We start from the raw sequence: 23,910 nt of genomic DNA, 5'->3' as shown, positions 1-23,910 counted from the left end.
TGAGATTTTCAAAAATTGAAAATTCATGATCACCCTTGGTCAAAGAATGCACGTTGCTATTGCATTCACTATGATTGCTGTTTAAACTGTTCTTAGTCTATCATGATTAGTTAATTGTCATTTGGCATTTGGTTTATAATTATGTTAGATTTATTGAGATGCCCGGCTGTTGATTAATCATTGATAAACTTGTTATATTGAAAATTTATTTTTGGCAGTTCCTTTAAACTATGTAATGTATTAAAACTGCCCTGTTTGTTTGCTCAAATACTTTTCCATCATGTTGTTTTGCTCTGATATCTTTAACAGGAAAGGATTTGAAAAACTTTTTAATATTTTTTATATGAAATAGTTTGAGCAGCAAATCAGTTATGATATCAAATGAGTTTTGATTATCAATTAAAACTGCTCATAAATCAAGCATTTAGCATCATAAAATATGCTAAATAACATTGTTACTTGAAGCTTGATTTAAATGTTACAGGTTAGTGCTTCCCTTGGTAAAATAAGCATGCATCAAAGGGGAGCTATGTGACATTAAGAAAGGGGGAGAAATTCAAATTCAAAGGGAGTATTCTTTACTCAATTCCTAAATTTCTTTCCAATTCAATTTTAATAATGTTTGTCATCAAGGGGGAGATTGATGAGTTTGGAAAACTCTTAAATTAATATTTATGATGACTAAACATTATTTAAAATAATTAACTGCAAAAATTAATAATCTGATTTGATTAAATAATTTTTGTTGCAGGTTTTAAGTTGGGCCGAAAAATAAATTTCTGGCTTAAGCCCAATAACTAGCTCTGTTGCATGTTTTATACTAAGGGGCTGAAACTTTAAATTGATGGGCCAATGCTGATGACAACCAAGCCCATGGTTAATTTTTGATAAAAGCTTCCTTTGCTTGATCCGAAACAAAGTTTATCAGGGAAGCAAATGTTAACCAAACGGGCCAGTTTTAATTTCAAAGCTATAAGCCCAAATCTCATTTGAGATGTATGGTTCCAAACTTGGTCCGAAACCAAGGAAAAATGAAAGCAAAGTGCTTCCAACGGAACCAAGCCTTTAACCATGTGATGGATTTCAAAATCTATTACATTGTTAATTAATGCATGGGGAATATGAGAGAGAAAAATTCAGCTGAGTTGATTGATGGCTATTATGACAAACACGCCACTCTAAGCAAGGGAAGTAAAAGCAAGCTACTCTCAAATTAATTTGTTTAACCACTTTGTATTGCTTTTCTTTAGATTCCTTTCTTTCTCTCATCTCTTTCTTCTTCTTCCTTCGGTCCTTGTCCAGGAAACTATGGACACTATGCTCATCAACAAAGAAAAAGAAGAAGTTGCATGCATCAAGACCATCAAGCTAATGATGGCAAGAAAACATACTAAAATAAAAATGAGCTGTGACTGAGATATTCACCATATTTGGTTAAGATTTGGTGATGTATCTTGAGCCTTTCATGCTCAAAAATGGACGATGAAGATTCGGCCAGCATGGAGGAGATTCTTGAAGCATGGCTTGTCTTTGATTCTGTTTAACCACCACAGGGAGTAGCTAGAGTGGCGAAGTGATGGTTGAGGCAGAAATTAAAGCAGATGAAGTCATTATCATCATGAAGCATCAAGGGCCAGAAATCCATCTTGGAGAGCAAGCCAAGGATAGAGAGCTCGGATTGATGAAGGGTGATGATCAAGAAAGGTCCAGAGGTAATTGCATGTTGGGTTTTACATGGTTATCTCTTCTCTCTCTATGTGGCTGAACCGGTTTCTGTTTGTTGAAGGAGGAAGAAGTTGGTTCGGTTTTGGCTTCAATAAGTGGAGGCTCCCCTCTTCTATAATAAGGGTGGACAGCCACTGTTTGAAGCAAGGAGAAAATTTGAGAGTGCAAGGCACAGTGTTCTCAGAGCTACCTGAGCTAACAGTTTTCTCTTCTCCTTCAATGTATTCAGTTTTGTATTTTTCTGTTTAATTTTGTCATGTCTTGAGTCTCATGGAAAAAGGTAAACAGTGAGGTTTGTATGAAAAAAGCCATAGAGCGGAAAAAGGCAGAGAGTGCAAAATTAAAAGAAAAAGCCATAGATGTCTTAGAGTTCCTTTGTTCATCTATGTTGTGTTTCATGATTCTGTGGGAATCCCCTTGTAAGTTGGGTTAGCACTTTACAGTTTGTAATCAGGATGATTATAGTGAAATTCCATCATGGTTGTGATGGAGACTGGATGTAGGCTGCACTGCACTTAGCAGCTGAACCAGGATATATCTGGGTGTAATCTTTTCTCTCTTCTACTCTATTTCTGTTTTCTACTGCACAGGAGCAAAAACTAAAATGTCTCGTGCCAAGTGACGAGCCAAAACAAAAATCTCGTGGCAAGTGACGAGACAAAACAAAAAGTCTCGTGTCCAGAGATGAGCTAAAACAAAAAGGTCTCCTCTGAGTTCAGCAAGTGTTAGCAACAAAAAAGGGGGCTAAGATTCAACCCCCCTTCTCTTAGCCACTGAAACCATCACTTTATTTCGCTTCCCGCTAACTATCTCTAATATTGGTACACCAAAGCTATAGATATCATATTTTGTTGAGTACAGCTCACCAACTATGTACTCTGGTGATAGATAGCCACTACGAAAAAACATAAACATACAATTTCAAATCAAGAAAAAAAATGATCATATTCATTCCTATCAACATGTCATATACTTGCTACTTAGCCACTTACTAAGTTCCAACAATATGTCTTGTATTTGCTTCAATTTCATTTCTTAGCTAGTCCAAAGTCCGAGATTCTAGGATTCAATTCATCATCTAACAAAACATTCCCGGCCTTGAGATCTCTATGAACTATTCTATGTCTTGAATCTTGATGAAGATAAAGAAGGCCTCTGGCAATCCCATTGATGATATGAAAACGCTTCGCCCAATCTAGTAGCTTTCCCTTCTCACAATCTATTTTAAAGAAAATGAGTTGGACTAATATTCTAATGAGGTTTTAAGAGTTGCATAATTATTATTAAATGAAAAGAAGAGTATGGTTCAGCAGGAATCAAACCAAATATGAAGAAGTCCAAGCTTTTGTTGCGCATAAATTCATAAATCAACAATCTTTCCCTAGCTTGAAGGCAGCACCCCAGTAGCTTTACTAAATTCCTGTGTTGAAGTTTGGAAACATGCTTAATTTCATTTTTTAACTCTTCGAATCCTTGGCTTGAATTCTTCGAAAGCCTCTTAACAACTATTTCCTGTCCATCTTCCAAGATACCCTGAAAGTTATAATTATTTCAATAGTTATAACCATTCCAAGATATATAATTTTGGGGGAAAAGTTTTTTATCAGCTGATTGTTCAATGCATCCTTTCTCTAACCTTTCCAATGCCTAAAGCATATTCATGTTTTAAGGGTGTATTAGCATATAAGAAAGGAAAAAGGATCATCTTGGGGCTGTGAAGAAATCTTTCTATACATCTATCTATCTATTTTTATTATATAAAAGTTGATTTCAAAGTCTTTGTACATTAGATTTAAGCTATCTTTATTCTCCTAATGATATCGTGTCAACACATTTGCTTACTTGATAAAGTTTAAAAATCAACCAATCAAATTTTAGAAAATTAAAAATTAAAATGGTTCTTTTTAAATGGTTCTTCCAATAGTTTGCTTTGCTTCATCCTTATAATTTATTGGCTGCATGACTTTTTTCCATCAAATTGGCGTTTCTTGTAATTTTTTTTACCATACAAAATTAAGATTCAAAACATAAGTTAGATAAGGAAAACCAATGACTGAATCTTGTAAAGAAAAGAAAACAAAATTTATCAAGAATATTATGCATTCTAGACAGGGATGACAACAAATTTTTTTTTCCATTTGATTACCTTATAAACTGGTCCAAAAACCACCTCTCCCTAATAAGTTGTCAGTTGAAAAATTGTTTGTTGCAGAAGTAACCGTATCTATACCAAATAAGGGCAATTCTAGATCTTCCTCATCATGCTGACTATTTATTGCATCTGATTCTCTTTCTTCTTTTATCTTTCCTGCAAAGTATAGTAGCATGCAATGTATAAACAAACTAAGTGTTCCATGCTCCTATAAATTTTGCTCTATCTGAATTTTGGAACTGAAAAATAGATATATGAAGTATAACAACCAATATAACTCTGTTTCTGTTAAGACTTTTGTTGAACTGCCTTGAAGGCCTTTGAAATTACTCAATAATCAAGAATCAAACAATGAGAATTACTTAACTACCTTTCTTACGCATCTCCCATCTATAAATGATGACGGCCAAGCATAAGATCAAAATTCCAGAAGACAGCACCCAGATTACGGCAGTGGTAATCTTTTGCTTCTTTTTCTTGAACTTCGGCAATCTTTTTTGTACAATTGCTTCTAAGAAATGTTAAGTTTAAAAAAATAGAGGACAAAGTTAGAAATGACAAAAGATGAAATGTTTATACATGTAAAAAGGGAAGAAAAGTTTCAAACTGGGTGAGATAGTTTTGTTACCTACATCTTTCCCTGCCATCTTTACATAAATATCTTCAGATGTAGTCATCACTTTCATATCCATCAGATTACCAAACCAAAGTAAACAACCATTTGAATTTGGCCCTTCACTGACATCCAAAGCTGCATAAGCCGTACAAGAGCAGTTTTTCACGCACAAAATTCTACAATCCTCAAAACTCATACTTGTATTAAACCATGTCCCTTCAGTGTCTGGTAACTTTAGCCCCGAAAACTTCACAAACCCATCTGAATGATTGCAACTCAATGAGGTTCTCCTAACACAACCACATGATGAATCAGTTGTATTCTGCACAAATCCATCCAAGCAATTACACATGGGAAACCTGTTTGTATCACAACTAGCATATGCTCCACATTTTCCATAATAATCACAGTCATCCACCGGTATGTGCGAAACTGTGGTCCAACCTGTATTTCCACCCCTCCAACTTCTCCGCTGGCTGAATCCATCCGTTGCTGTCTGCAGCCTCTGATGAACTGAACTATCAACACTCCAATATACAATATACACCTCTTCCTCATTAGAAATCATGCTAAATCTGAATACAGACTCATTTTTCAATTGAGGTGCCCCACTAAATTGAATACCATTCCATGATCCAAAACGAAATCTTTTTGTTGTGCCTTCTCTTAATACTAATTGCGGATATCCATCAATATCGAATTGATAGCTAAAGCTACCTGGAGAAGGATCATCAGAGCTTTTCCATGATGTTGTCCTCCGATTTAGTCCTGTAGCTAAGTTTCTTCCCAACTTCTGTCCAGGCAAGATTGTGTCGCCTGGATAGTCAAAACGTTGCCGCACAAAATCTTCCTTTTCGCTATTGGTGTCATCCTGCACAACAAAATTCCCAGAATTCAAAAGCTTTGCAACCGTATTTCGCCCGATCTCGTCGTGTTGGATGACCAAATAAGACTATTATTAATGTCAAGAAGGACTAGAATTCCGGTGTGGTTGACCTTCAAAACCCCTGAGGAGTCAGTGAGCGGTTTTTCTCTGTTTGCAACCCATACTATTGCCTTTGTTGGATCTTTGTTAAACCAAATTCCGACATAACGGTTCTTGGAAGTTCCAGGGCTGAAGAATCCTAATGCAAAAGTTTCATCTGCTGAAACTAATATCTCACCATCACTTATAGATTGCAGTGTGTTGATTGTGTCTCTTGCAATAGAGACAGCCATAAGCAGAGAGAAGCAAAATAAGAGAAAGCTAAAGGCTTCCATTGAATTGTTTATATGCTCTTCTTAGCAGTGTCAATAATACCTGTGAAAGCAGAAACAGTAACATTTGCAAACACTCTTCTTTGAATGTTATCCATACGACTTTGGGTTGTCATATAGAATTTAATTTTAATTTTTTAATACAATTATCATCCTGAGGTAGGAATTCAGTTAAATTTTTTATTCTTATTGGTCATCAAAATTAGACTCTGTAATGATTCCCTTTTCATAATCAAGTCTCTCACAGAAAGCCAAGAATGCAATGAATTCAAATTACAACACAACACTCGAGAACAAGAAACCTAAAACAATCTATCTATTTATATTATATAAAAACTAATATTAATATATTGTCATACAATCAGAAGCCAACTTAATATTTTATCATTCTATAATTTTACTACCACATTAATATTATAGGAAGAATATATAAATGTCTATCTTTGTCTTACATTACCATCCAAATTTATTTTTTATCTATAATATTTCTATAAACTATTACAATTACATTCCGTTTTCTCACTTATTATAAGGACAATTCACCTAAATAAATTGTTTCATCCTCAAAATTATCCAAATGCATTGTTTCCAAAACGAAGACGCAAATATATTGTTTCACCTATTTATGAAAATTGCCGCTACTGGTAGTAGTGGTTTACACAAACACAGAATCCGCTGCTGACAGCTGCGGATTACGTTGAGATGTGGCAGTATGAAAACTGCAGTTACCTGTCGCAGTTTATGCATGATTTTGGTTGGTCATAAACCACTACTGCTAGTAGCAGTTTATGTGCATTGGACCTTGTGAGTAAACCGCTAGAGGCTATAGCAGTTTACGTGGATAGTAGCTATCTATATAAACCGTGAAAGGCAGCTGCGGATTACTCATTTGGAGTGGCTTTGGGGTTGTTTAGAGAGAGAAAATTCTAGAGAGAGGTTAGAGCAACTTGAGAGCGGGTCCGAGGTATCTGAGTGCCGACCTCCGGTGGGATATCATGGGAGACGAAAGGAGCTTGTACCGACTGAACGGTGTTGCGCATATTGCCGGTGCCGTTGGTGACGAGGTAAGTTTTATGTTTTTTTTTTTTTTTTTTAGCGTTAGCATTTGTTAATTAGAAAAATGTTATTTAAGGTAGAGAAACTAGAATTAATAGATTAACTAGAATGAGACCCGCGCAATGCGCAGGACGGTAAATTAATGATAGTATATAATAAATATTAAAAATTGTTATGTCTTGTAGAAATAAATTAAATATGTGTAAATTGAAGTTAAATTTAAAAGGTGTTTTATTTTAAATAATTTGTAGTTCAAAAGATTTGGATGTTGGAGTTGTACAAAGTGACATTTTTATTTGGTGGTTTAATTTTTGCATTTGTTTTAGTTGATGGACTTAGTCATCTTATGTAGCGCTTGTCCTCCTTTTTTTGTTGGTTGTTAGAGTTGATGCTTTCTTCTTTTTGTCGTAGGTTCTTGCAAAGACATGTTCTTTATGAATTGTTGAGTTTGATGTACTTTCTATTATGTTATTTGGTTCCATCTTTGTATGTATGTGCTTCTTTCGAAGATGTGTCTTGAATTTGTATGGTTTTCTTTCTCCTTAATCTCTTGATAGGGTGATGCTTCAATGTCATTATTTTTCTGAAATGTCATTAGATTTGAAGCAGTTGTGCCCAATAAGTTTTTTGCGTCGCCATCAAATAGTACAAAAGTTATTGTAACACTTTGATCTAAAACCTTTAATTGAATTCTGAACCTAAAATAAGTATTGGGCTAGCAACTAATAATTTGATAGATGAGATTATGAAAAGTATATAGAGTTACCTTATTGTTGGATATTGTGGTGTTTGATTACATATGCCGCAAATGTAGTTGTTTCTTTTTTTATATGCTTTCTTCTGACACTTTTTACATTTAACATAGTTCCATCGTAATTTATCATCAATTTCGTTTATAGTTGCTAAAATTGTGAAGATCTTTTCCTATTCCAATATTCAATTTATGTTATCATTAGGTATATGGTATTTGAGTAAGTATGAATGTATGATGCATGTTGTGATTTTTTTTTGTCATACTTGATCATCAGATTCTTATTGCATGGCCATTAGATCTTGGATAGTTATTTGATTTCTAATCGTTCTGCTCTGAAAGAATGATGCTCTATTGAGTAAGTTTGAGATGTGCAGTTCAAAAATAAATTTTTTGTGCTAAATTTGATGTTATGTGAAGGAATAGTGATAAGAGACTTATATATGTAGTTTAAATGGTATGGAATTTAAATACTTATAACGTAAAATTTATTATGATTAATAATATTATTATGACATTTGTAATATGGATGTTTATTACCTTTAATGAGTTATTTATAAAAATTAATAAATTAATTGTTGCAGTTATAAATTTATTGTATTGTTTATAACAGTAAGATATAATAAATATAGGAATATGACTTCAATGTATTTGGAGGTTACAAATTTATTGGATTCTATTTTTTAGTTTTATATATATTTTTGCTAATTTAAAAATAATAGTTGATTTGGCAAGAATTGAGTGGTTGATTATTCTAACCAAATAATAATTATTCTAAAGTTGGCAATTGACATAGTCAATAGCCTAAACTTATGGAGTTGCGGTCAACATAATTATTGTAATAATTATATATTTAGATTTGTATCCATGCATGATGCATCTTATATGTACAAATATACGCAACAAAAGTTAAAAGTTAAACATTTTTAGTAAAAAAAAAAAAAATAGTTAATTAGTGTTTTGAGGTAAACATGCATGCATGATGCATCTTATATACTACGAATGTATCTAATATGAAAATGTAGGTCTAATATCATGTATTTTTTAGTTTCATTTTGATACTCTTTTAATAAATTTGTTTTTTTTTTTTTAGTTTTCAAATATTCTTTTTAAAATTTATATTGGTAAAATAAAATAGAATTTGTTTTTAATAATAAGTAAAAACTACAATAATAGTTCTTTGTACCTAGTGTTACTTCTAAAAATTAAAATGATTATTTTTTTTTTACTAAAGATACAAAAACTCGAACTCGCGATCAATATGGAAGACTATACCATTTGAGGTATAACTCATTGGCAAAAATTAAAATGATTATAATAAACATAATTATAATAATAATAAAATATAATTTTCATTTTTTAAACTTTTAATTTATAAACTAATTGTTGTGGTTATAAATTTATTGTATTGTTTATAACGGTAAGATATAATAAATATAGGAATATGAATTCAGCATATTTGGAGGTTACAAATTTATTGGATTCTATTTTTTAGTTTTTATTTGTATATTTTATTTTTTTGCTGATTTGGAAATAATAGTTAATTTGGCAAGAATTGAGTGGTTAATTCTAAAGTTGTGCCAAGTAAACAATATTACTGACATGATATTAGTAGGAGAAAAAAAATGTCTCAAAAATAATGTGGTGCATGCTTATGTATCTATTTTTATATATTAAGAATAGATCCCTATAGTTTGAAATTAGATTTTTCATGATAGGATGTTAGTTTAGTTGGTTTGGCTAGAGTCTTAATTTTTTCGTTAATTTTCAAATATGATTAATTAAATGAATTTAGTTCTCACCAATGAATATTATTATATGTGTTGTTGGTTTATTTTATGGAATTCTTATTGTTTAGGTCATATGAGTGCTTTTTTTTATGATTTGTCCTTTTTTATTTTTTACAATTATTTTGTGGAACATTTTTTTGTTTTAACTTGACAAAGTATTATAATTGTGCTTGTTATTTATTTTATTTTGGGTTGTTATATTTGTAGAGTAAAACTCTTTCTCGGTCCCTAACCATTTATAAAATTGACCTGGCACTCCCTTATCATTGGAAATTAACAACACAGTCCTTAACCATTCTCTCTGTGTGACCAAAAGGACCTTTTTACTGGTACTTCCGATTAAGAGGGTCCTTTCGGTCACACAGAAAGAATGAATAAGGACCGTGTTGTTATTTTCTAATAGTGGGGGATCGGGAAGGGATTTTACTTAAAATTGAAAAATTAATTAAAAAAAAAGCATTGTTTTAAGTTTTGCATCTAATGCATTCTGCTATATTTTACATGTGAACGGAGAGTAAACAACGTCAAACTTAATAGATAGCACGAAATCATTAACAACGAGACTTAACACAAAAGTGATAATTATTTGGGTTGATTAAGCATTATTATGTCTTGGATTTAGGGTTTTAAGAACGACATGTATGTTCTATATTGTTGAACCTAAAAAAAAAAGTTAGTTCAAGATTATTATTCCATACACCTTTTTCTAGAAAAATTAAACTGCTTTTCTTATTAGTGAAATTAAATTCATCAACCATAATTTTAATAGTAGGGTTATATGTAGAGACTAAATATTCTTTTTAGATTTTTAGAAGTGATATTTGTTTCATCCAAATATTCGTGATATGACTAATTAATTTTAATTTAATTTTACGTATTTTAATTTTGTTTATTTAGTTACTAATTTGAATTTTATGTCAGATGATTTAGAGTTTTCTTTATTTAACCTAAAGTTGAGTGAGTTTCTTCGATTTAATTTCCAAATGAACAAATTAGATTGAGGTATTTCTTTCTTGTTGCATCAAGAAATTGAATACAAAGAGAATCAGTTGATCTTTTATTCAATTTCTTGATGCAACAAGAAAGAAATACCTCAATCTAATTTGTTCATTTGGAAATTAAATCGAAGAAACTCACTCAACTTTAGGTTAAATAAAGAAAACTCTAAATTCTCTGACATAATTAGTAACTAAATAAACAAAATTAAAATACGTAAAATTAAATTAAAATTAATTCGTCATATCACGAACATTTGAATGAAACAAATATTACTTCTAAAAATCTAAAAAGAATATTTAGTCTCTACGTGTAACCCTACTATTAAAATATTTAGTCCCTAACCATCTAGAAAATGACCTAGCACCCCTTGACCATTAGAAAATAACAACACGATCCTTATCCATTCTCTCGTGTGACCAAAAGGACCCTCTTGTCGGTTTTCAGGTAAAAAATAACCGGAAATACTGGTAAGAGGGTCCTTTTGGTCACATGGAGAGAATGGTTAAGGACCGCGTTGTTAATTTCCAATGGTGAGGGGGCGCCAGGTCAATTTCGTAAATGGTTAGGGACCGGGGAGGGGTTTTACTCATATTTTTATGTTATGAAGTGTTGTATTCGCTATTATTCTATTTTTATATTGTGGCTGTTATTTATTCTATAGTGTTATGTTTTATTTACTATTGTATTATGTTTTTAAGATATTTGTTATCATCAGATAGGGGGATTTTTTATCATCGGATAAAAATACTAAGCAGTTCTCTATCCGTGAATTTTACACCATGCCTTTTGCTCTTTTGAATTTTTCCAGAGCAGTGGACCAGAGCCACAAAAATTTCTTCCTCCTCCATTTGTGAATAACACTCTTCCTCCACATTTGGCCCCTCTACGGTTTATATAGGCAGCCCCTTTCACACATACTGAACGTAAACCGCTATAGCCTCTAACGGTTTACTCATGAGGCCCAATGCACATAAACCGCTACTGGCAGTAGCAATTTATAACCAACCAAAATCATGCATAAACCGCGGCAGGTAACAGCAATTTTCATGTTGTCTCAACGTAATCCGCGACTGGCAGCAACGGATTCTGTGTTTGTGTAAACCGCTACTGCCAGTAGCGATTTCTATAGATAGGTAAAATAATGTATTTGCGTCTTCGTTTTGAAAACAATACATTTGGATAATTTTAAAGGTGAAACAATTTATTTAGGTGAATTTTCCTTATTATAATTAATAATTCTCACTAATTATCATTATTAACTACACATAATATATTTTCTCTCATTCACTCATTCTCAAATTATTTTTACTGAATTCATTCTCTTATTTTTATACTTACTTTTATTGATATTTACTATATAAATTAAGGGATAAGTACTATTTTGGTCCCTAACGTTGAGGGCCAGAATCGAAACCGTCCCTGATGTAATTTCGACTTAAAATCGTCCTTAATGTTGCATTTCATTTTAAAATCGTCCTTTCTAATAAAATTTTTTAATTTATTCTAAAATTACCCTTACTTTAATAAAAAAATATAAAATTAAAAAAAAAAAAAGAAAACGCATTTTGTGTGTGTGGGGGGGGGGGGGGCAGGCAAAGGGTATACGAAGGGAGAGGGGAGGGGGAAGGGGAAAGGACGTGGGGTGGAGGTGGGGGAAGGGGAGAGGCGGAGGGGGGAGGGGGAAGGGGAAAGGGGAAAGGGGGAAGGGGACGGCGGCTGTCGCTGTCGCCTCGGCTGTTCCCACCGCTGCTGGATCCGTCGCGTGCGTCGTCGTCCGAGGAGCCACCGCCATCCTTGCTCATCGTCTCCCTTAGAGCCGTCGCCATCGAGGGCTAGCAGAGAGAGAAACGCGAGAGTCAGGGTCACCACCTCGCCGCCTCTGCCTCACCGCCTCGCCGCCTCTGCCTCGCCGTCTCGCCGCCTCTGCCTCGCCGTCTCGCTGCCTTTGCCTCGCCGCCTCGCCGCCTCTGCCTCTGCCTGGCCTCCACCTCTGCCTCGCCGCATCTGCCTCGCCGCCTCTGCCTCTGTCTCGCCTCCGCCTCTGCCTCGCCGCCTCTGCTTCTACTTCTGCTTTTTGTTTTCTTGCTTTCTGCTTCTGCTTCTTGGTTTGGTGTTGTTTGATTTTGTTAAATTTGTGCTTGAATTTGTTGATTTTCTATTTCTGTTTCTCTGTGTGGAGGTAGAGGTGGAGGTGGTGGTAGAGGTGGAGGTGGGGGGTGGGAGTGGGGGTGGTGGAAGGGAAGACGGGGAGGGGGAGGGGACGGGTGGGGACGCGGGGTGGGGGGAAGGGGGAGACGGGGAGGGGGAGGGGACGCGGGGTGGGGGGAAGGGGGAGGGGACGCGGGGTGGGGGTGGGGGTGGGGGAAGGGGGAGGCGGCGTTGATGATGGTGTTGGTGGTGGTGGAGTGGCCGTGGGTGTTGATGATGATGTTGATAATGGTGGTGGAGTGGCAGTTGGTGGTGGTGGTGGTGAAGGAGGTAATTATGTTGGTAGTGGTGAGGGTATTTTTGTCCAAAAAAATTAAAAGGACGATTTTAATATGAAAAAAAACGTTAAGGATGATTTTAAATCGAAAATTAGAAGAGGGATGATTTCGATTCTGGCCCTCAACGTTAGGACCAAAATCGTACTTATCCCATAAATTAACATCTACTTCTTCACACTTTTTTTTAATGTTTTTTTCACATAATCTCATTACTCTTGCTCTTTCTCTCATTCATTCTTGTTAATATTTTGTACAATTATTTTTATAATCAATTTTTTTCCTTATTTTGCTAAATAATTGACTCTTCATGTATTAAACGATAAATTTTTTAGAACACTAACATATATGTTTTTACAATTTTTTTTCTTTTGTATTGTGCTTATTGATTATATATTATCTTTGCCACCTATATCTCACTTTTTTACCGTTTTAATATTTTATATTTTTAATATTATTTAGTTATAATAATAATGTTAAAAATATATAGTATCGTAATTTATGAAAAATACAATTAGAAAATTAAATTTTATTTTTAGTTATTGAAAATTATATATGCATTTGTATTACACATCTAATAGTGTTATTCTTGTTTTACAGTATTTAAATATAACCTAAAAAAATAAAAATATTAAATAAAAGTAACTACTTAAAAATAACAAACCTTGATAAAAGACAAAAAAAAATTAATAAATAAAGGTAACTGCTGAAATTATTTGGTTTTTTATTTTCTATAGTAGTATTAAATTTTATATTAATTTATAAGAAGATGACATTGTTACTTTTTTTTTTTACAAATTTGTATAAAATACAATATAAAAAAATAATATAAAGAATAATATTATCAAAACAGGGTTGACATGATCATTTCCTTAATTAATATATTCATGCGCAGATCTAAATTTAGTATAACATAAAAACTAAACAAAAGCATCACAAATTACCTTTCTATATCAATTTAATAAAGCAAGTAAAGAAATTAAACTCCCAAAAAACATATATAGAAATCTGATAAATGTTCCTGCCATAGCCCAACCATCAATCCTTAACTCTGTAAAGATTCTTAAAACTAAAGATGTCAAATAGGCTAACTTTATTGTTTAAGCTCGCTTATTTATGTCTGCCGTTTAAATGGACCGGTCAATTATACATCAAATATATATGAGCTTTTAAAATAAAAGTTTGATCCATTTAAAAGAAGTTTGTCAAACTAAACTAGACAATGCATTAAATTTTTTATTTTTTATTTTTTTAATACACAATTTTTCATTAAAACACCAAAATAAATCAAGTTTCGGGCAAAATATCAACTTTGGATCAAATCTTTTTTCTTTTAATAAGTTAATGAGTTAAAACCTGAGATATTATACTTAGAATTTGAAATATTTAGGTTAAATTGTTAAAATATTATAAAAATAAAAAATTAAAAAGATTAAATATATTAGCCCGTCTATTTAGTGGGCTAGCCCATTTAAAACTCATTCTATGTTTATCAATGAAATATTATTATTAGGGCTGGCAATGAGTAGAGTATGGTAGGGTTTGAACTCGAGTAAATACCTATAGTCGTCCCTGAAATTCGCACAAATATCCAATGTGATCCTCAAGATTCCAATCTCCCCATTGTAGTCCTCCAGATAGAGATCCGAGTATTTATAGTAGTCCCTGGACATTTTTCTGGTGATGAGTCATCACTGGAGCGTTGACGTGGTCTCAGTTTGCCACGCTGGAGGACCCAACGGCTAGTTGAGCTGGCTAATTTCCAATTTGTACCCACGTTGGTCCCTCCCATTATATCTAACCCAAAATCCCCAAATTTTCATAAAGTTCATCTCTTCTTCTTGTTGATCACTCTCCCCTCATTCTTCCATCTGGGGCTGTTGCTTATGTCGATGATGGGTGGTGGTAGCACTGTAGGTGGAAGCTCTGTTTGTTCCCCATCTAACTGGAACCAAACGAGAACGCCAACAAAGAGCAGAAGATCGGAGCCACCAGAATGGTGCGGTTGTGGCTACCGGCCGTTTCTCAGATGGTCTGGTACGGATTTCAAATCCGAACAAACTATTTTATGGTTGCCCCAATTATAATGTGAGTTATAAAAATTACTTCTGTTGTTATGATTGTTGTTACCTCACTATTCTTCTGTTGTTCTTATCTGAACTTTGATCTCTTCTTGGTTACAAACAAGTGAAAAAAGATGGTGCGGACTTTTTGTCTGGACAGATTCTGGGAATGAGGAGCAGGTTGATAAGTCAGAATCTTGTGGTGATGATTATGAAGTGAAGGTGAATTTTGATTGGAGGCTTCGGGGGTTAAAGAAGGATGTCCATATGCAAAAAGTGATTACCCAGTTGTTAGTGTTAGTTGTGTCTGTATTGATAGTGTTGATGGTTATCCTGTATTGTAAATGATGAATGAGTTGGTGGTTTATGGTTTCTATTAGCAATAGATGTAAAAAAACTGCTTGTTGATGCCTTGATGGAATGAAAATGTTGTTAACTATGAAATTATTGTTATTTATGTTTGTGCATGAAATGAACCAAAATTAGTAAAGGTTGAATAAGGCAACAAAAGTGATTGGTAAACCACAAAGCATAGTGTATTAAGATAAATTCCATTGAAAGCAGTCAAGGAACATGAAGCTGCTATTAGTCGTTTCCTCAAAAGCAAGACATCACAAAAAAGCTTAAAGGATCACAATTCACCATTTATTCATTGTCCATTGGAAAAGACTAATTACACAAAACACAAGCCCCTATACAGATTTATCTAAAGTCTTCAATTCTTCTTTCTTGGTGGCTTAAATCCGGATGTTGGAATGAACTTCATCAAGTTGGCAAACTTTGTTGCTGTTGCTGTTGCTAAAGATACACCCTGCAAGGAATTCACTGTTGGAGAGGTTGCCGGCAGAGAGGATCTTCTTCTTGATGACAGCTTCGAATGCCTTTTCATATTATGATCCTATATGAAAAAAGTTGGCATTAAATATAATTGATCCACTTAAATCATAAAGGCGTGAATATATAAATTTTCAGTTACCTGTTGAGATGCCTCTTCCTCATAAGGAAATGGCTGAGATATCTCGATCTCCATGGGTTGTGAAACGGGATTGCTTTTCCCATCACCTTGGCCACCATCGTTTTGGGGCTGCTCGACTTGCTGCTCAGGCGCAGGATGTCCTTCATCTTTTTTCTTCTTTTCAGCCGCTTCGGCAGCAGCAGCAGCTGCAGTAGCAATAGTGGTAGCATCGGCCATGTTGTCCGGAAAATATACCATAATCCCTTCTGCATTCTTTTTGAAGTCACCCCCATGATGAAACATGATGTCCAACCTCTCTTCCATCTGCAAGAAATTCAAAATTTTCACTTAATACAGGCAAATTTTGAAGGCCTAATGTGTTATTAAAAAAAAAAATCAACACCATAAGAACACATTTTTTTTCAATTTTGCATATGTCGTTTACCATATCCCTGTTTCATCCCTGTTTCATTCGGGTAAAATACAGCAACCCCAGAAAAACTCCAGCCAACCTTCAAACCCTAGACACTACAATGATAACAAAACTCCCGAACCTCAATCACACTAACAACTTCCATAACATCAACCAACACTGTATTGAAAATGCAAAGTAAAAAAAGGAAGGTAACATTGAGTCTGATCACAATGTCGAAACCTCGTGTTTCTGGTGAAGGAGGGGAAGAACGAAAAGAACTTTCGGTCGGATTACTTCTTCTCTCAACTTTTTCAACCCAGCGAATAGAACCCTACTATAACGTCATTGATGAAGAGATGAACATGAAGAGATGAGTGAAGTGTTTGTATTGGAGAGAAAACTATTATTCATGCTAAGTAACATCTAAACGGCGTCGATTTTGGCACTTAAGGGCGCCAAAGCAAAACGACGACATTTTGGAACCCTCCAGCGTGGCAAACCGAGGCCATGTCAGCGCTCCGGTGATGACTCATCACCAGAAAAATTCTCAGGGATCACTATGAGTGCTCAGAGCTCTATCTGGAGGACTACAATGGAAAAATCGGGATCTTGAGGATCACATTGGGTATTTCCGCGAATCTCAGGGACGACTATGGGTATTTACTCGTTTGGACTCTACCCTAACTCTACCCGCGAGTTGAGAATTTCTCAACCCTAAACCTACCTGCACCCTATAGTTCTAAATCCTACCCTATCCGACCTTACCCGCAGAAAAATAAAAAAAATTCAAGCAAATATAAAATTTCAAATTTCATACATATTAATAAAATAGAAAATAAAAAATTAAGTTCAAATTAAAATTAAAAATAATAAAATTTTAAAGAAATCTAATATAAAATTACAAATAATATGATCATCAACTAATTTAATGGTCATTTTAAGTTTTTATAAGAGAAAGATTATGAGTTCAACACTCACTTTCTTCACTACATACATAACTTTTACATATATATCATATAATATATTGGGGGTGCGAATAAGATAGGATAGAGTATACCCTGAACCCGTATCCTATCCTAACCGCAGTAAGTCAGTAACTCGAGTAAACAACCCTACCGGAACGAATTTGTCCAAATTAAGAAAAAGTATATAGAACCAACTCCAAATCAGCCAAAAATAAAACAACTTAATTATAAATATAGTAATTAATTTTATTTATTTATGATTTAAAATATTAGCGTGAATCATGGAAACTGATTCAATTAGCTTCCGTTTCTTTATCCTCCTTCTCTCCCCAAATGTCTAAAATATGATAAATCAGAAAATAGATTTAGAACCATCCAATTTACAAAGAAAAGAAATATCCTAATGTCTAGGCGTCTAGCATAAACACCACACCATTCACATAAAAATTTTGGATTCACCCAAAAAGATTTAGCTAATTTTTTGCTAATACCTTTTTAGTTTCCTAACATTGTTGCCAAATTAAATATCCGCAGATCGAGTATACAAATGACACAGACACACAAATTTTCCATATGGGAAATGTATACGGACACTTATTTCTGATTTTCATCAGCACATGCTTGACTATTCTTTCTCCAGTTTTGGTTGAGGACAACCGTGACCCATAATTTTCTTGTTGCCCAATGACTAAATTACTAACCTAGCCGCAAATAATCAAATATATAACATCGGTCAATCTAATCGAAAATAAAATAATAAATTAATATCAGTCAACATTTCCCTGGTTGACCGGAACTGTCAAGTTTTTCTTCCTTGTCCGTAGTCCATAGCCTTTCTGTACGATAATTTAGTAATTTACTGAGAAACATGTTTTCATATATGGAATGGAATAGTATCGTAGGAATTCTAACCGGCTAATATTTTTTTTTTTACTTTTGTCTTATATTTTAATCAATATTAAACCTTTTTTTTTAGATTTTTTATGATATTTTTTAAATTGATAAGTCAATGAGTAAATTGTCACGGAATTTTATTCAAAAGTTAATTATAGACTATTAAATAATTATAATATTACCTACGTAAAACGAAATTTAAACCCCAACTTTTAATATGGATCATCTAACTTTTTTTTTCAATAAATATTTTTTTTCTATTTTAATGAAAAATCTTTCTAAAGTTTAGTTAGTTGAAACTTAAAGTTAGTTGTTTATGTCTTGGTGAAAACAAGGAAAAAAGATCATTGAGAGATAATATAACATCTTAATAGAGTGCTTTTAGAGTATTATTTTTTTTATTTTTAAAAAATAAATTGATTTATAATTGAAATCTGTATTAGAATTGATTGATAAAATAAAATTATTATCACTTGAGAGGTATGGTATCATCTTAATAAAAAATAATAAAATTTTATCGTTCAAAAGATTATGTTGATAAAATAATTAAAAATAATATAAAATTCTAACTAAACTAAAATTAAGTATTGAAAGGATAAATTTTATTTTTAATTTTAAATTATTATTTATAATATATAGTATCACAAATATTTATATTATTTTATAAAATTTAAAATAAAATTTAAATTAGATCCAGTATTAGAGATGTTCTAATAAGTAATAATATAGAATATATACAAGATCTGTTTCAGAGTTGAGAGTAATAAATGATACACTCATCACTTTATAAAAGAACTTCTTAAGATTTAAATATCCAATCTTGTGAGTCACCAAAAAAAAAAATATCCAATCTTGTGGATAAAGTTCGCTGATGACTTAGTACATTCTTGCAAGACTAACAAGTAAAATAAAAGTTAGCGTTTGGTGGAGAGACAAAGATGGAAAGACTGAGACTAAGAGACAGAGACTAAGACACAGGAATTGAAATAAATTTTAGTATTTTATTTAGTGCAAAATAGGAGACAGAAATTGAAACAAGAATGAAACTCTAATTTAATTTGCACAAAGGGTAAAATTGGAATTAATTAATTGAAATGAAAGTATTTTAGGTATAAAATGTCATTAAAGTTTCAGTCTCTATCTCTAAAAATTTTAGTCCCCTATGTCCCTACTTTTTAGAGGTACTGAAATACTGAAATTTTAGAAACAGAGACAGAAATTTTAGTACCAGTCTCTGAACTAACAAACACGATACTGAGTCTCAGTTTCTCGGTCTCTGTCTCAGTATCTCAAAACAAACGCTACCTAAGAAAGGTCAAGCTCAAATACCTTAAATTGAAAATAGTACAACATTTCAACGCATACGTGGTTGATTTAATTAAATTTCATGAGTATCCAACTATATTTTTCTATAAGTTACTTGTACATAAATAGTTGAGTCTAAAAATTACAAATGGGAGCGGTAAATAAGCATACCCATGGATATTTATTATTTTTATGTATGAACTTGGAAGTATAAACATAATATCGTTAGAAAGTTTTACACTATCAACACAAGCTTCCATTCTCTACTTTCCATGTCCAAAGAAGATTGTGTAAGTTGTTCTCTCTAGAAGGAATTCATGTCTGAAAGCTAACTCACATGAATTTTTTTTATCATTATTCATGTACTGCGCCTGTTATCATAAACCTGAAAAGGAAAAGATGCCATGAATGTCAATCTTTTACAAGGTATGGCCGTGATATCTTATAGCGTACAGCATCGTTATAGTATACAGTCACTTAACTCTTTTTCTGCTTTTTCATAGATATTATTGACACTGTCAAGAAGAATATAAACGATTGATGGAAGCCTTTAGCCTTCTCCTGTTATGCTTCTCTCTGCTGAATTTAATACCATTTTGTGCTCCAAGAGACACAATTAACACACTGCAATCTATCAGTGATGGTGAGACATTAGTTTCAGCAGATGAAACCTTTGCATTGGGATTCTTCAGCCCTGGAACTTCCAAGAACCGTTATGTTGGAATTTGGTATAACAAAGATCCAAAAAAGGCAATAGTATGGGTTGCAAACAGAGAAACACCCCTCACTGACTCCTCAGGGGTTTTGAAGGTCAACACCACCGGAATTCTAGTCCTTCTTGATAGTAATAATAGTCTTATCTGGTCATCCAACACGACAGGATCGGCACGAAGTCCGGTTGCAAAGCTTTTGAATTCTGGGAATTTTGTTGTGCAGGATGACAGCAATAGCGACACGGAAGATTTTGTGTGGCAAAGTTTTGCCTATCCAGGCGACACAATCTTGCCTGGACAGAAGTTGGGAAGAAACTTAGCTACAGGACTAAATCGGAGGGCAACATCATGGAAAAGCTCTGATGATCCTTCTCCAGGTAGCTTTAGCTATCAAGTCGAGATTGATGGATATCCGCAATTAGTATTAAGAGATGGCACAACAAAAAGATTTCGTTTTGGATCATGGAATGGTATTCAGTTTAGTGGGGGACCACAGTTGAAAAATGACTCTGTATTTAGATTTAGCATAATTTCTGATGAGGAAGAAACATACAGTGTATTTTGGCTTGTTGATAGTTCAGTGCATCAAAGGGTTCAGATAACATCGGACGGATTCTGCCAGCGGGCGAGTTGGAGTGCTGGAAATACAGGTTGGACCAGAATTTCGCACTTACCGGTGGATTACTGTGATTACTATGGAAACTGTGGAGCATATGCTAGTTGTGATACAACCAGGTTTCCCATGTGTAATTGCTTGGATGGATTTGTGCAGAATACAACTGATTCATCAAGTGGTTGTGTTAGGAGAACTTCATTGAGTTGCAATCATTCAGATGGGTTTGTGAAGTTTTCGGGGCTAAAGTTACCAGACACTGAAGGGACACGGTTTAATAGAAGCATGAGACTTGAGGATTGTAGGATCTTGTGCTGGAACGATTGCTCTTGTATGGCTTATGCAGCTTTGGATGTCAGCAAAGGGCCAAATGGTTGTTTACTTTGGTTTGGTAATCTGATAGATATGAAAGTGATGAATGCATCTGTTGAAGATATTTATATAAAGATGGCAGGGAAAGAAGTAGGTACTATACTTCGGAATTTTTCTTCCCTTTTGCATTTTTTCCCCTTAAATATTTGTTTCATACTTTTTTATTCTCACTATTTCCTCTGTTTTTTAAATTTTCTATTTTTTTTTTTTAAATGAACATTTTGCAGAAGCAATTGAACAAAATAGATCAACGAAGTCCAAGAAACGGAAGCAAAAGATTATCATTGCCGTAAGCTGTGTGTTATCTTTTGGAATTTTGATCCTATGCTTGGCCTTCATAATCTATGGATGGAAGAAGTATCACAAAGGTAATTAAGCAATCTTAATTATGTGATTCTTGGATTCTTATATAAATTATCCAAACTGTTAGTTACAGATTAGGATAAGTTTAACCTATGATCAAGACATATGTTCTTTGTCCAAGAAGCTTAACTTTGGTTTGTCACATGACAAAATTATCTTGTCCCCATGGTTTCGTTATATCTCTCATTTGAAATGTGGTTAATCTGTAATAACTAATAAGCATCATCCACCCTATATAAAAATCTCAACAGAGAACTAACTAACTAGTAATGTTAATCAGTAATGGTGGTCTTGTACTTGTTGACAATGGTAGAAAAGTAATGTTGGTAGTTCTATTTACATCTATCATTTTTTTTTTAAATTATTGGGAAAGAGCAGAAGTTATAATAGCATGGAAAAATGAGCTTATTAGACATTTTTGTTTCTTTTTTCTTTAACTCATTAGATGCTACTTTGCAGGAAAGATAAAAGAAGAAACAGAATCAGGTGCAATAAATAGTCACCATGATGAGGATGATCTGGAACTGCCCTTATTTGATATGTGCACAATTACTTCTGCAACAAGTAATTTTTCAAGTGACAATATACTAGGGACAGGTGGTTTTGGATCAGTTTATAAGGTAATCTAATGGAAAAAAAAGTATGATCCCTTTGTCTTGAAAGCATAATATTCTTGATCAAGTTTGTTCTTGTCAATATGTAGCAGATCTCACCTTTGTATAGTAAAACAAAAGGAAAAAAAAAATCTTACAACTAGATTACTCAATACTTCAATAACTCTGCTGAAATGATAAAATTGAAGCAAATATATGTCAAGTTAAATATGTATATTTTGTAGCTTACAATGGTTACAATTTCTAGGGTATCTTGGAAAATGGACGGGAAATAGCTGTCAAGAGACTTTCACAAAATTCAAGCCAAGGACTCCAAGAGTTCAAAAATGAAGTTATGCATATTGCCAAACTTCAGCACAGAAATTTAGTGAAGCTATTAGGGTATTGCATTCAAGCAGGGGAGAGAATATTGATTTATGAATTTATGCGCAACAAAAGCTTGGACTTCTTTATATTTGGTTTGATTCCCTTGAGCCATACTCTTCCTTTTATTTAAAAAAGATTACATATTGTTCAGAACCTCATCAGAAAATTAGTCCAACTCATTTTCTTTTAAACAGATTGTGAGAAGGGAAAGCTTCTAGACTGGCCAAAGCGTTTTCTTATTATTAATGGAATTGTTAGGGGTCTTCTCTATCTTCATCAAGATTCAAGACATAGAATAGTTCATAGAGATCTTAAGGCTGGAAATATTTTGTTAGATGACGAATTGAATCCTAGAATTTCAGACTTTGGACTAGCAAGAAGCTTTGTAGGAAATGAAAACCAAGCAAATACAAGGCACATTGTTGGAACTTAGTAAGTGGCTAATTATATGACATGTAGAGAGGAATATAAAATGAAAGCAATAGCTTTTTCTTGATTCAAATTTGTTTGTTCATGTTTTACACAGCGGCTATCTGTCACCGGAGTACATAGTTGATGGGATATACTCAACAAAATCTGATGTCTACAGCTTCGGAGTACTGGTGTTAGAGATAGTTAGCGGGAAGAGAAACAGAGGATTCATCCATATTGATCACAATTTTAATCTGCTTGGGCATGTAAGCATAAGTGTTTTGTTTGTCCTCCATATTCATTTATAGTTTCCAACCAAATAGCATCATCCTAACTTTTGTACTTATTGAAATATATACAAATGCAGGCATGGACACTTTTCTCAGAAGGCAAGTGCTTACAAATAGTCGATCCATCTATCAAAGACTCTATTGATTTGCCAGAAGTCCTAAGATCAATTCATGTTGGTCTGCTATGCGTGCAACTAAATTCCGAGGATCGACCAAGCATGTCGTGTGTGCTTACGATGCTGAGTAGTGAATGGGCATTGCCTCAGCCAAAGAAGCCAGGGTTCTTTATTGAGAGAGATGTGGTTGGTAACCGTTCTTCGTCAAGCAACAATAAACTACTGTCTGTTAATAATCTAACAGCTACTCAGGTCTGTCCCCGATAGATTTTGATTCAAAATTGATAGGTTCATAGATTATCACAATGATAAGCCAATTCAATATACAATAATAATTAATAAATAAATATAGCATTTCATGACATAGAGAAGTGTTTAGTCCTTTTTTTTGAAAAGAAAGAGCTCAACACAATACTGTGGAGCAGTCAATCAGCTAACAACCAAAATAAAGAAAAATAGTAACAACAAAATTCAAGTAAGAGTAGAACAATATAAAATCCCCCTGTCATCTCCGGCATTGCCATCAACAACAAAAGGGGTCTACACCACTCCACTCGTTATGGCTCAACACAGTCATGTGAGTGATATCTTCAACACCTTTGTTCCTGTTCTGAAATATCCTTCTA

At 33.6% G+C, this 23,910-nt stretch overlaps 2 protein-coding genes across 3 annotated transcripts; one reads left to right on the top strand and one right to left on the bottom strand.

Annotated features, from left to right (window-relative positions):
- Positions 1 to 2,486: 2,486 nt before the first annotated feature.
- Positions 2,487 to 6,045, bottom strand: LOC140181601 (G-type lectin S-receptor-like serine/threonine-protein kinase At4g27290). 2 transcript variants are annotated; one of them, XR_011876532.1, is made up of 5 exons: positions 4,510 to 5,839; positions 4,248 to 4,388; positions 3,872 to 4,033; positions 3,048 to 3,258; positions 2,487 to 2,944 (listed from the first exon to the last, which is right to left on the bottom strand). XR_011876532.1 is itself a non-coding variant. In XM_072225665.1 (5 exons), the coding sequence occupies exons 1-3, from the start codon at positions 5,059 to 5,061 to the stop codon at positions 3,873 to 3,875; spliced, it is 858 nt and encodes a 285-aa protein (XP_072081766.1). In that variant the 5' UTR covers positions 5,062 to 6,045; the 3' UTR covers positions 2,487 to 2,944; positions 3,048 to 3,258; position 3,872. The 2 variants fall into 2 exon arrangements, 1 of the variants encoding a protein (XP_072081766.1); XM_072225665.1 differs by having other exon boundaries at positions 4,506 to 6,045.
- Positions 6,046 to 19,482: 13,437 nt separating this feature from the next.
- Positions 19,483 to 23,648, top strand: LOC112772725 (G-type lectin S-receptor-like serine/threonine-protein kinase At4g27290). Its single transcript, XM_025817721.3, has 8 exons — positions 19,483 to 19,852; positions 19,930 to 21,218; positions 21,352 to 21,492; positions 21,947 to 22,107; positions 22,349 to 22,559; positions 22,662 to 22,899; positions 22,994 to 23,144; positions 23,246 to 23,648. Exons 2-8 carry the CDS (start codon positions 19,967 to 19,969, stop codon positions 23,549 to 23,551), a joined length of 2,460 nt encoding a protein of 819 aa, XP_025673506.1. The 5' UTR covers positions 19,483 to 19,852; positions 19,930 to 19,966; the 3' UTR covers positions 23,552 to 23,648.
- Positions 23,649 to 23,910: the final 262 nt, after the last annotated feature.

The sequence above is a fragment of the Arachis hypogaea genome, chromosome 18 (assembly GCF_003086295.3).
Source record: "Arachis hypogaea cultivar Tifrunner chromosome 18, arahy.Tifrunner.gnm2.J5K5, whole genome shotgun sequence".
NCBI lineage: Eukaryota > Viridiplantae > Streptophyta > Magnoliopsida > Fabales > Fabaceae > Arachis > Arachis hypogaea.
The sequence above is the reverse complement of the archived record's forward strand: the minus strand, read 5'-3'. Positions and strand labels throughout refer to the sequence as shown.